General features: G+C 39.6%; 1 protein-coding gene across 5 annotated transcripts in view; it reads right to left on the reverse strand.

The window, feature by feature from the left end:
* Positions 1 to 918: 918 nt before the first annotated feature.
* STK33 (serine/threonine kinase 33) overlaps positions 919 to 14,629 on the reverse strand; it is a 132,801-nt gene continuing 119,090 nt past the window's right edge. For all 5 annotated transcript variants that reach the window (XM_059708808.1, XM_059708805.1, XM_059708804.1 and 2 more), the window contains one exon: positions 919 to 1,749. In XM_059708808.1, coding sequence (XP_059564791.1) covers positions 1,537 to 1,749 — 213 coding nt within the window. In that variant the 3' untranslated portion in view covers positions 919 to 1,536. The remainder of the gene's footprint in view (positions 1,750 to 14,629) is intronic.

Here is a 14,629-nt window from a genome sequence, read left to right on the forward strand (position 1 = left end):
TGCTATAAAAGTTAAGAGCATTTTGCAAACAGGGGATGTTCCATTTGCAAGCCCAGTGGAGGGACAGAATCAAAGCCACTGTCTCGGGTGCCTTTTCTGCAAGGAGACCAGCAGCCAGCCACCCCCCTGCCAACAGGAGCACTGGAAGGGAAGGGAAACCACCTACGGAGGCCGGCTTCCCGGCAGGTAGGCAGCCATGCTCCTCAAAGACTGGCTCACTCAACCTGGAGCGAAGGCTCAACGCTCCAGAGATGGCTATGGGCTCCTGACAGGACTCAAAGTAACCATCGGTAAGGGAGAAAGACATTGAAGAAGCTATGACAACTCCAGTTTTAAGTCTAGACCATTTAGACTAGTAAACTCAAGCTGTCAGATGCCCCCAGGGCAAGCACATCAAGGCACTAGGAAAATAGTGGCAGAACTACTCAGCCAAGGGCAACAGAGGTCAGGGTTATCTTTGGCTCATTCAGAAGCACAACAGCATCTTCCAAATTAATGGCAAGAAGCACGTCTACTACCTTTGGCCACTGAGGGGATTTATATGCAACTAGTACATGCTCAGCTGGCCAGATGTGGGTCATTCTGGAGGCCTAAATGACAATCCTACAGGGGAGGAGGAATGGAAGGAAACTAGGTTACTGCTTTATAAAGGTAAAGGCCAATGCAAATTGTTTCTTTAGAATTTATTTGGAAGGCCAAGTGAGGCACCCACTCACTCAGTTTGACCTAAAATGGCAAAATTACTTGCCCAGGCGGAAAAAGAAACCCATAATACAAAGAATAATGATGTACTTCCCCCTGTATCCAGCCTCATGACTTTCCCCAAAGATGTGTACCTCCCTTTGCAGCAGCGGGCCAAGCTCATAATTTGCATAGGGGTTTAGAGGACCTTAAGATACTCACTTCTTAACATAAAAATTAATGTACATGGGTAACATCTGTTTTTTTATTGATTCAATCAATACATTGGGAATTTAGCAGCAAGTTAATGGCAAGCAGTTACAAAATCTCCTATTTTTTTACATTTAAATTAAGTTGTCTTATACAATCTATAGCGACCTACGATTACAAGAACACACGTGAATGGCCGGCGGACTTCTGCTGTGATGCCTTTGGTAAGTTTATTAGTAATTTCCTAACAAAGTGTTCTAGTGCAAAGTGCACATAACCGTTAGGGACCTCCGTTACCACATTTGGTTCTCATTTTCCCTGTAGATAACTGCACTGAAATCTAAGAATGTGAAGTGAAACTGAGCAAGTATGGCCACAGCCTGGCTCTGAGGGCTGCTCCTCTGAACAAACCGGGAAAACCCCTTGCGTTGACTTCAGCCCCAGCCCCGCCCTCAGCCTGCTGGTGGCTGTCCTTTACCACCACCTGCTTGGAGGTAACTGGCTTGGATTCTAAACTGGTGCAGACACACTGCAGGGCTCAAGGCTAAATGATCACAGAGAGCTGTCCTTTCCGCCTCCTATCTCCTCATTTTAGCACTAGAAGGAGCAGCTCTGCCTTTGTACTGTTCAGCGTTGGAGGGAGCCTTAGGGTTTCTTTTTGGTTCTAGGCAGGGCAGTGGGCTTAGTAGAGTATTTGGCTGTTGCTCCTTGGTTTGAAGCCACAGAGGATTTCTCTAGTTCTCCCTTGAGTCCAGCTGGAAGGGGTCTGTAACGGGTGGAATTTGAATTGCCTGTGTCCAAGCTGTCCACATTCTCCTTCTTGCTTTTCACAGGAAATTTCTTTTTATGAGCAGTGGGCTAGAAGTAAAAGGCCTGGGTTAATTTTCAGACACAAAGCAACATTCCTCAATTCAAAGAAGCAAGGAACTACAGAACTGTTCCAGACTTGCAAGCTGAATACTGACCAGACGAGACATATAAACTAAACACATTGTGAAATTGCCAGAGAAAGCTCCGTCAGCACCTTCAAGAAAGCGGAATTGTTTAGTATTTGGTGTAGCGCAAACTCAAGGTGCAGTTTCAGATCCTCTGCCACAGGAGACGAAAGTAAGTATCTGGGAACCTTTGCACAGGGAAGTCCGCGTGGACGGCTGTACTGGGGCAGCTGCGGCATTTGTGCGGGCACCCGGCACGCCCACCGTGACGGCTCCTTCCGACCTGGGGACAACACTGCTGCCGAGGCCCCGCTCACCCTCGGCACTGACTCCAGGTACTGGCCTCCAACCCGTCACACCGCCTTAGACCTCTTGGAGCCTGGATGCCTCATTTCCACACTTACTACCTGGGTTTATTATGAGAATGAATGAGGTGGTGGCCGGGGAAAGTACATCACAGCTCCAAAGCGGGAAACAAGTAGAACCGGTTTTAAGAGGCAATTGTACCTTCTCAGGTCACCTCACCCACCTTAGAGAAAACAGCCTCTATCTTGTCAGGAGGGAAGCAGAGTCTGTTTTGACCTTAGACCCATTTTTAAAGTGGTCACTTCTAATTAAATGGAGCAGAGCACAGAGTTCTAAAGGAGCAGAGAATGTCTCAGGGGGCCTACGCAGCAGGATGGTCACGAGACATGGGCTACGATACAGCAGACTCTCGTATGCACAGAATGATCGGGGAAGGGCGTAAGTTTAGTTCTCTGGTTAACTGAAAGTTAGCGGGCACACGAGTTAATAATCGGGCTAGCAATTTTCAAAGCACAGATTACACGTCACACAAAACAAATAAACCTGGTGTTTCTCTGATCAGGCTCCTGGGACTCAAGTGACCATGTTCTATACACACTGGGAGCACTTGCCAATGAGTAAATGGCCTCCCAGGGCTGCGGCGAAGCTACGGGTCATTAACAATCTTTGGTGCCTGCATTTTAGGAAAGAGAAAACGTACCTGGTGTTTGCTTATTGCAGAGCCCTCAAACCTGTGCCTCTTCAGAGCACTACTCATGTGTGACTCTGCAACAGTGCCTGCTAACTCCTGTTCATGGGAAAATTAATTTGTATAAATTTGGAAAGGTAAACAGGTCCTTTTCTTCATAGATGTTTTTTCTCCAAGAAAATTTCTGGGCTGCTTCTCTGTGAAGTCTTTAAAGAAATAGGAAATACTTTTAAAGTGCATTAGCATTCAGTCCTAGAGTTTGTATCCCTCCTCTCACTGAAAACGCCTCTGCTCTCGGCAACAGGCTGAGAGGACAACACCCCGATGTTCTAGTATGTGGTTGAAGGTAAGCAGCTTTGCCTAGTACAGTCCTGGTCCTGAAGACATGAAACCTATCATGGAAATTTCAATTCATAAAAATTTAATTCACTTGACATACAAATCCTATTAAAAGGTGAATCTAAGTGTAACCCTCTCTCTTTTGACATTTCCACCGCTTGAGTGACCAATCATTGAGGAAATGTTTGTCAGCCTGTCCACCACAACCAATAGAGACCAGGAAGAGAGACTCAGTCCGTTTCTTTTGAATGCATTCATATTCCTAGTCTTTACGCTTCCGTTTGTTAATTAGTGTACTTGAGTCATTAAACTAATGCCCTTAACCAGCACCATATGAGTGCCTGTTTTCTTATTTGTTTTCAGTCTGGTATGTAGTGCATGTTAAAACTAATATGTCAACCACATTTTAATTGAGCTCCGAAGTCGGCCTAAAACTGGCTGCACAGAAACATACACAATACGTGTTCCTTTGCTCCCTGGTTACATCAGTGCAAATCTAGTTATCTTTATGCAAATGTAAATGCTTACAAGCTTCTGTGTATAGGGGTGCATCCTGTCAAATATTATATGTGTGCATACTTTGCCATTTCTCTTTGCTAATTTGCAGTGGCATTAAGTTTAGGAAGCAGAATCCTAAGAGCTTTCCTAAAGACGGAGTTTCCCCTCTTAAATTCCCCCTCAGTGAAACTGTTCTCTGATGCCAACAAAACATGGACGCAGGCTGGCCCTCACACAGCCCTTCAGGCAGAGCTTAAACTTCCTTCACCAGGAGCCAAGTCTCCCATCTCCTTGGAACATAAATAGCCAAGGCGAATTCTAGCTTCCAGTCTTTTCTCTAGAAACACGAACAAGTCTTAATTTTTCAGGGATACAGATTTTAGATTATAGATATCTAAATTTTAGGTTTCTCTTTTTCTTTTCTCATACTCGACGGAATTCCTCAGAGATCTATGCTGTCACTGATACGATCTAAAAGTTTTATGAGTAATAGAGAAATGAAAAGTGAAACTGCCAAGACTGTATATAGGTGTTACTAAGATCTTGCAGGTCATGAAAGGCAAACAGAAGGCGATGTGCTCCCATAAGATTGTACAAAGGGGGAGAAAGATGGGAGAGGAACTTCAATATTTAGTTTCAGGAGAAAGACTCTAAATGATCATTATGAGGCTGTTGGCCATCATTATCAATCCAAGAAAGAGAATCTAAAAATCAGTATAGACCAGTCTCCGAAGGTACGGCACAGTGGCCAAGAAAACCTGGCTGTCATCAGAAAGCATCTTCGAAATCAAAGAAAAAATAATCCTTCTATCCTTATGTAAAACTGTGAAGAATTCATACCTGAAACGCTGCAACCAGCTTGAACAGAATAGAGAGACCAAGAAAGCTTACAGACAGGCTATTAATATGATTAACAGGTGGAGGATTCTTTAAAAGAGAGTCCTTCAGTCTAAAAATATAAAGAACTGGAAGACCTATATAATCACAATCTATAAAATGAAGAAGGGATTTCAGCACTAGCTGGACAGCATCTCTGAGCGCTGCAGTGGGAGGATTACACAGGGGGCTGCCCTAAGTGGCATTTCTATTGTTCCTCACCTTGACAGTCTAACCATTCAGGACTGTAAGAACAATCAGTCCTACCAGAGGCAGAATGAGGGAAAAGATAACCTTACAAGGTTCCCTTCCGTTCCATCTTTTAGAAATTCAGCACCCTGGGCCTGATTTCTCCAGCTCACATTACTCATCTTGAAAAGGGGGCAGCACGTGTCAAGGGGAGATATGTAACAAGAAAACTGGGCTAAGTATACACAGTTCATTATTCACTGGCATAACTTTAACCTGATGAACTCAGCTGATGATAATGGATGTGAAACGTGTAAGCGCTAGGCACATCCCTGAAAGCTAATACCAGTGCGTGATTACCAGAAACTGTTACCATTTCTCTGAATTTTGAGTAAAATATATGCTATTTAAGTAAAGTGGTTTATCGCCATAGCAACCATTTCTAGAGTCACACATTCAAATTATAGGCCTGCACAAGGTCCAAGTGACAGAACATTCTGATACAAGTGTTCAGCTACACCTTTGCTTGCAATGGTCACCCACTTTCTCTTACACTCCTATGGTTTTCAGAAGGAAGAAGAAAGGGGTGGGGGGAAACAAAGGAGAGAAGGGAAGAAGAGAAATTGACTTCCAAATATGTAGATTTCTAATATAAGGCTTCCCACATAAAGAGCTGGGTCTTATATATAGTTAATGAAAATAAAATCTAACTTGCAAATTAGAGAGAGATGTAAACATCTCTCTTTTCTTACTAAAGTAGAATTTACACATAGTAGAATGTACAAATTTCAAGTGTACAGTTTTATGAGTTTTAACAATGTAGAACCAGCATGCCAATCAAGAAGTAGAAAAACTTCCCAGGAAGTTTCCAGGTGCCACATCCTAGTCAACTCCCTTCCATCCCGGGGCTACAAGTGCTCTGATATTTCTCAACATAAATTACTATGTCTTTTTTAAAACTTCATATAAATGAAATAACATACAGTATGTACTCTTTTGCATCTGACTTCTTTAGCTTCACATTTTTAATTGAAAATTTTATTAAGATAACTATAGATTCCCATGGTAGTATATCATGTTTTTGAGATTCATCCATGAATTAGAATTTTTATTGACAATTAATATTTTATTGTATGGATATATCACAATTTGTTTATCCATTCTTCTATTAATGGATATTTGGGTTCTTCCCAGTTTGGGGCTGTTTATATATAAACTGCTATAAACATATTCTAAAAATCCTTTTCAAACTTATGTTTGGGATTGCTGGGTTAATGGTTAGTAAATGCTTAACTTCCTATCTAATAATAGACAAACATGGTAATTGACCATACCTTCCCTACACCTCCCATTGGCTAATCAGCATGATATGCAAATTAACCGCCAACAAAGATGGCGGCTAATTTGCATTCTGCAGGCAAATCCCGTTGTACTGCCCTGCCTGGGGCTGGTGGCAGCGCGATTCCTAGCCACTGGCCACCCCAGCGCAAGATCCTGGCCTGCCGTGTGCGGCCCAGGGCAGGCGGCAGCGCGATCCCGAGCCTCCGCCTGCCCTAGTGCAGGATCCGGGCCTGCCGTGTGTGGGGCAGGGCGGGCTGGGCGGGAGGGGCGGGAGGCAGCACTATCTGAGCAGCCACCTGGCCCAGCTCGGGATCCAGGCCTGCCATCTGCAACCGGGGGAGACCGGGCAGACACTGTGGGATCGGGCGTGCCATCTGCCACCAGGGGAGCGGGCCTAAGCCAGCAGGTGGTTATCTCCCCAAGGGTCCCAGACTGTGAGAGGGCACAGGTTGGGCTGAGGGACCCCCCATGCCAGTGCACAAATTTTTGTGCACCGGGCTTCTAGTTATAAATAATTGCCCAACTGTATTCCAAAGGAACTGTACCACTTTGCATTCCTACCAGCAAGACAGAAAAGTTCCAGTTGCTCCAATATTTGCTAAAATTTGGACTTTCCAGTCTTTTTAAATTTGACAATTTAAGTTTAAATTCTATAGAGTGTAGTGTTATATTATTGTGGCTTTTCCTGATATCATTTGCATTTTCTTGATGACTAATGATCTTGTACATTTTTCATATGCTTATGGACTATTTGTATATCTCCCTATCTGAAGTGTCTGTTCAGGTTTTATGCCTATTTTACAGTTGGGTTGCCTTATTATTGAGTTGTAGGAATTGTTTCTATATTCTGGATACAAGTCCTTTGTCAGATGTACTTTTTGCAAATACTTCCACCCTGTCTGTGTCTTGCCTATTCCTTTTCTTAAAACCTTTTAGATGAACAAATGTGTTTACTTTTGATGAAGTTCATTTTTAAAAGCACTTTCTCTGTTCTAATTATCTGACTACTCTCTGAATGGATGATATTCTCTTAGGAGGTTTACAGTTTAGCTTTTGGATTTAGGTTTATTACTTATTTCAAATTAACTTTTGTGTATAGTGTAAGCTGGGGGTGTCAAATTATTAATTTTTCCATATAAATATCCTTCTATTCCAGTACCATTTATTGAAAACTACCCTTTCCTCACTGAATGCCTTTAAAATCTCTGTCAATAATCAATTAACTACCTAAATGTGGATCAATTTCTAGACTCTCAATTTTGTTTTATTGTTTGCTCTATTTATTTGTCTATTCTTACACCAATACCACACTGTATGGATTACTGTAGCTATACAATAAATGTTGAAATCAGGTCATGTAAGTTCTCCAACTTTGTTGTTTTCAGGTTCTATTAGGTGTTCTAGGTCTTATGTATTTCCAAATACATTTTAGAAAAATCCTGTTAATTTATTTCTAACAGAAAAGCAAAGCCCTAGATTTCAATACAGAATTGCTTTAAAGCTACAATTTGGGGAGAATAAACATCTTAATAGTATCAGATCTTCCAACTGATGGACATGGTATATCTCTCCATATATTTCAATATTCTTCCATTTCATTCAGCAATATGCTGCAGTTTTAATATAAATATCTTACACATATTTTTTTAGATTTATCAGTAAAGAATTTTATGTTTTGCAATAATATTTTAAATGGTATTTTAAATTTCGGTTTTCCAATGTCATGCTAGTATATAACAATACAATTGATTTTTGTATACAGATCTTCCATCCTGCAACCTATTTAGTTCGTTTTTTTGTAGATACCTCAAGATTTTCTATGTCATCTAAAAATAGAGATAGTTTTATTCTTCCTTTTCAATCTACATAATTTTATTTCTTTTATTTCCCTTGGTGCATTGGCTAAGACCTCTAGCTTAAAAGAAATTTAAAAAGAACATCTTTGCCTTTCTCTTGTCTTCAGTGGGAAAGTGTTCAACATTAAACCATTACAAATAATACTAGCTTTAGAAGTCTTTTGGGGGGGGGGGCAGTGGGGGGGGGTAAATATATCTTAATATGTAAAAGAAGTTCCCATCTGCTCCTACTCTGCTGAGTGTTTTCCTCATGTTTGATTGTTGAATTTTATCAAATGCTTTTTTCAAAATTAATGAAAGAAATTATATGACTTTCCCCTTTACCCCTTCATATGATGAATCACATTGTTTGATTCTTGGCTGTTAATCCAAACATGCACTCCTGGAATATACTGTACACCTGATCATGATGCATTACCTTTGTTATTTATTTCTGGATTTAGTTTGCAATATTGTGTTTGGGACTTTAGCATCTAGATTTTTGAGAGATATTGACTAATAATTGTATTTTCTTATAATACCCGTGTCATGTTTTGGTATTGATGTAATAATGTCAAAGATTCATGTTTTGCCTTTTAAATGTGCTGAGAAATACTCTCAAGAGCTTGTGTAAAAAGCTTTTTCTTCTTTCTTCTTTAAATATTTGGAAGAATTAACCAGTAAAATAATTTGGGACTGGAGTTTTCATTTATGGAACATTCTTAATTATAGATTCAATTTTAAAAATAAATATAGAACTATTTAGATTTTTTATATTTGTATCAGTTTTGATGTTTTAAAAGGAATTTGACCATTTCATATAAATATTCCAATATACAGACATTAAGTCATTCACAATATCCTCCTTTTAAAATCATTCTTTCCTTCTAGCTTTGTTGGGAGAGTACTTAATTTGCTATTCTTTTTCTAGCTTATTGAAATGAAAGTTATTATTATTGCTATTGTTTTTGTTGTTGTTAATCCTCATCTGAGGATATTTTTTCCATTGAGAGTGGAATAAAGGGAGGGGGGTGGAGGGAGGGAGAGAGGGAGAGAGGGAGAGAAGGAGAGAGAGAGAGAAAGAGAAAGAGACATCGATGCACGGGAGACACATCGATCCATTGCCTCCTGCACAGGCTCCAACTGGGGCTAGGGATTAAACCTGCAACCCAGGTACGTCTCCTTGACTGGGAATCAAATCTGTGACCCTGTGGTACCTGGGCTGGCGCTCTAACCACTGAAAACACCAGCCAGAGCTATTGTTATTGTGTAAAGTCAACATTATTCTATATTTATCCACATATGTACTCTTGCCAATACCTTTCATATGTTCCTGCAGTTCAGTACTTCCATCTGGGATCATTTTCCATTACCTTGAAATCTCTCTTTTAGTATCTCACAGTAAAAAATGCTGTTAACAAATTCCTTCATCTTTGACATACCTGAAAACATTTTTATTTTATCTTTATTTTTGAAGGCAATTATCACTAAATGAAAAATTCCAAGTTGGCAAGTTTTATTGTTTTGTTTTTAGCATTTTAATGAAGTCATTCCATTGTCTCCTGGCTTCTATTATTTCTGTTGATATATCAGATGTTGCTCCTTTGATGACAATGTGTTTTTCCCCTCTCCCCACCACTGCCCCAAACTGTAAATGTTTATATTTTTTCCCCTCTGGTCTAAATAATTAGAGAATAATATTCAAAGCAACCACAGACACCAGAATGTAATGAAAGAATCCCTGAAAGGATAGCCAGAGAAGGGGCATCCTAAATTCTGCCCAGCTGAAGATACATTAACTCACCTAAGCTTATAACATTTCCATTGTCCAGGATACAATTCAAAGTTACTCAACAGAAATAACAATTAACAGAGACAGACCCTGAGATGACCAATATGTTGAAATTAGCAAACAAGAATTTTTAAAACAGTTGTCATAACTATTACTAGTAATGTTAAGGAAAATATTATTTAATGAATAAAGGAGGTCTCAGTAGACCAAGTGAAAATTTTAGAATAAAATGTAATACATGAAATTAAGTATTAAGCCTATCACAAGATAGGTTTAATAGGAAAATGGAGATAACTGAATAGAGATCAATAAAATATACCCAAATTAAAGAAGAGATTGAAAAAAGTAAATATGCCTCAATGACCAATAGAACAATATCAAATGGTCTAACATGTAATTAGAGTCTTAGAAAAAAATTAAGAAACAATAATGCCAAATTTCCCAAAGTCACAAATTTATAGATTCAAGAAGTTCAGCAAACCCTAAGCAAAATAAATGTGAAGAACATGCCTAAAAATGTCATTGTCAAACTTCTGAATACCAAAGAGAAAAACCTTGAGAACATTCAGAGAATAGTAACATATTATATTTAGGGAAAGAATATTCCAGATCACCAATGACTTCTTATCAGAGAAACTGGAACCATAAGGCAGTAGATTAACATCTTTAAAGTGTGGACCCAAAACATATCATGACAGAATTCTATAAACAGAAAATCTCCTTCAAAAATTAAGATAAAATAAAAGTAGGATAGTTCATTACTAGCACACATGCAATACAAAAAATACAAAGGAAGTTCATTAGGCTGAAATGAAATTATACCAGATTAAAACTTGGATTTTAAGAAAGGAAGAGCATCAGAAATAGTAAATATCTGGGTAAATATAGGACAGTTTCTCCTCTTAATTTCTTGGAAATATATATGACTGTTTAAAACAAAAATTAGCCGAAACCGGTTTTGCTCAGTGGATAGAGCATCGGGCCTGCGGACCGAAAGGTCCCAGGTTCGATTCCGGTCAAGGGCATGTACCTGGGTTGCGGGCACATCCCCAGTAGGAGATGTGCAGGAAGCAGCTGATCGATGTTTCTCTCTCATCGATGTTTCTAACTCTCTATCTCTCTCCCTTCCTCTCTATAAAAAAAATCAATAAATATATTTTTTAAAAAAAGAAAAAAAAATAAAACATTGTTTTGTAGAGTTTAAAGCTTGATGTAGATGTAATACATGTGACAATTATAGCATAAAGGCAGGCAAAGAGATGAAGCCCCAAATTAATACATCTGAATTGAAGTAGTATTAGTTAGAACCCAACCTAATGATTGGTTCTCCACCGGGAAAAGCTATACATAGCATATCCTAGCAGGTATAGTCCCTAAGGGGAACTAAGCAAAGCCAGACTTGGGAAATCAGGGAAACAATTTAAAAGGATTCACTAATATATCCCTTTAATTAAGGAGGTTTGGCTCTAAGTCTGTGGTGAAACCTAAGCCGTTACACAGGAGGTTCCAGTGGGAGTAAAAGGAGGGACAATAGCATTGTTATTTATGGAAGTCTATGAATCCAAACTAGCAACCGGCATGGCGAACAGCATTAGATCAAAGAACAACAGGTCAAGATTCATGTTAGCACAATCCATTATTTGTATCTGTGTTAGTCAGCTATTGCTGCAGTCAGCTCCTGGACTTGGGAGGTTCCCAAGATCCCCCCCAAGTCCCATGATTCACTAGGAGCAACCACAGGACTCAGCATATAGTTGTATCAGTGCTATGGTGTACTGCAGTGAAAGGATGTAGAGCACAATTAGCAAAGGTAAAAGGCACCTGAGGTGGAATCCAATGGAAACCAGGTCACACTTCCAAGGATTTGCTTCCAGGAGCCACACAAGATGCCTGTAATTACCCCAGTAACAGGCTGTGACAACACATGTGAAATGTTGCCAACCTGGGCACTCGCTCAGCACCCAGGGTTCTTACTGGAAGCTGGTCATGGAGGCAGCCTCTGCCAAAATTCCAGGCTTCCAGAAAGAAAGCAGGAGTTCAGCAGAAAGCATATTATCTGTACAAACAGTTTAGGCGCAATGAATCGTTCTCATCAGTCAGTGGTTGCACCCGTCCACAAATCTAAGTTCCCAGAAGGCAGCCAAGGGCCAGCCTTGCAAGCAAACCTTTCCAAGACAGAAGTTTAGGCCTGGTATGTGAACTCTTTTCTGTACAACTACATAAGAAACACTATAAAAGTTTCAGAATTTTATAACAATAAACATTAATCTTTCTCATTTAGCTCTAGGGCTTGGTTGTGCCAGCTAGACTTCAGGCTTTGTATTTGGTTCAGGTCTGCTCCGCAAATTTTCATGATTCTGAGAACTTGGGCTCCCTGAAGGCATATTCTTTTTATGCAGGTGGCAGAAATTCAAGCTCAATCATGCAAACAATTTTAAGGTCTCTGCTTACATCACACCTCTTAATATGCCATTAGCCAAAGTGAGTCATATAGCTCAGACCAACATTTCCTTCATCTACTATGATAGGGAGAGTTGCAAAGTCATATGGCAAGGGTTGTGAATGTATAATCCCTCACAGGGAGGGATTAAATAATTGGGAAAAATAATGCAATCTACCACAGTACCCTAGGGACCCTACCAAAATCAGAGGGCAAATGAGGAGGGAAGCATCACCTTGTCACCTGTGAAAATGGTATTTCTTATTCTTAGTGTGCTCATTAGTTTATGCCAACACCTATACCCTAAGGAGCCTTGAAGCAGGCAGGAAAAATCATGCAATTTTAGTAATATACACAAGTTCTTTAGCAATATAATAATAAAAGTGAACTTTATTACTTTTACATTACTCTGTGCTTACCATATGTCAAGAGTGTTACATTCAAGATTTCATTTAGTCCTTGGTTGATGCCGTTAATCCCATTTTACAGATCAGAAAACAGAGGCCTAGAGACCTGCCTAAGGTCATAAAGCTTGTAAGTGGCGAAGCCAGGATCTGAATCCAGGCAGCCTAGACCCAGGGCTTGTGCTTTTAAATATTCTATGTTAAGTGCAGTGCTTGGGCACATATACCAGATAGCAATGCTTTAATATCGGAGAACAAAAATGTTGCAAAATTGTGAAAGCACCATCGAACCTGCACATGATTCACATGGGCTTAGAGAGCCAAGACTTAATTTGTAAATAAGAGAAATTTTTTATCTTAACTAAAATATGAAGAAAACCTGACTTTTTTCTCATAGAAACATATCAATATACAATAACTCAGCTGTTTGATTTCAATGTTTTTTAAATTCAAACACTTCTTGTCTTCGAAGAGCTACTGTATCCTTTCCACTTCCTAGGCTAGGTAAAGTATCTGCTACATGTACTATCTCCTATGATATGTAAAGGTGGTGTTTTCAGACAAGAAAAATGATAACATTCTCACTAAACAAATATATTTGACTGCATTGAACAAATAATTCAACAACTAAGAAGTATGTCCTTTATGAAGCAAGGATTCTGTAATGCACACATAGTACTTCTAACACATCCGGAGTTTCTGGTTCCTCCCTCAGCGATTAGGGGGAGGTGCATGTTCATCGCAGACATTCATTCCTCTTAAATTGTTTTCTAAGCTTAGTAAACAATGAAAGTATTATACTATTTATCAGAAATCACTAAGGACCTAATGTTAAAGAAGCAATGGTCTGCCAAGTGTCTCATTTGAAGACGTGTAATGCTGTTGTAGGGGTTAAAAATCTTGGGTCTACCTCAGCGAGCAGATTAAGGACCCACTGTAGGGAGTTCAGAGGATTACTGGTAACACAAAACATTATCTAGACATACACAGCTTGGAAAACACGAGATATACATGAGAGAACATCTCTGTCCTCAAAGAATACCATTACCTAACATAGGTTAAAAGTTAGAAATGAAAAGGAAAACAGAAAGGACATTGCCAAAGGCCAACTACTTGAAAACAAGTTTAAGAAAGTGAGGTCTGGACATGGGCAGAGCGGAAAGGCGGACTGCATTCTCCCATAAGGTCCAGGCACTGGAAACCAGGGCGCATCTACTCCGGGAAAGGGGAGAGTGCTTAGTTCTGTGTTTTTGTTTATAACAAATCCTCACTTTCTCTGCTAGTCTTCCAGGAGCTCTGCCACTTATCTGGAAAGGGTGACTTCCCTGGCCAGGGAGAAATAAAAGACCAGGAGCTCCAAATCGGTGTACCAGGTCCTCCAGGAGAGAGAACAGTGATACAGGGGATAGCACTAACTGCTGGCAGATTTCCATTTGGATTAAAGCCACGTTCAAATATTTTAATGGAAAGAGAAACATACATTTTCTTAATTTAGTAGGTATAAGTTATTCAAATTATCACATCAAGTTGTCCCTATAATATAATTTTAACAAACAAAATTTTCCCATGGGAAGTACTTCAATATGCGTAGAATAAATTTCAACAAAATTAAAATTTCACTCCTAAGAATATGAAGTACTCTATGAATCCTGTATAGAGGCAACCCTATTTCTAGTTATCACTTTAGAACTTTATATACCACTACTTGCCATTAATGAAGATTTGAAAGGAAATAAGTAATTTCTTAACATAAACTCAACTTCAATATAATTAACAAAGTAGCATATTCACAAAAATCCTTGGGGAAAAAAAACTTAGTAGATTAAATAATCAGAATTCTTTCTTTTAAGGGATAACACTTTTCAGAAAAATTCCCAAAGATATCACAACCCAAACCTAAGCATGGGAAAGTTCCTTAGTGGTTCCTTGGTTTCCAGGGCAAGTCCTACCCACCTGGCAGGAATTTCTGCTACGGCATTTACAAGCAGCTTTCCAGGGTCTGCCTGAACGTTTCCAATGATTGGGAGGGTGGGGTTTACTCTCCATGGTCCAGCCTGTTCTATTGCAGGTGAGCAATTAGTTCTTTCTGTTGAAT

Source organism: Myotis daubentonii, chromosome 9, assembly GCF_963259705.1.
Source record: "Myotis daubentonii chromosome 9, mMyoDau2.1, whole genome shotgun sequence".
NCBI lineage: Eukaryota > Metazoa > Chordata > Mammalia > Chiroptera > Vespertilionidae > Myotis > Myotis daubentonii.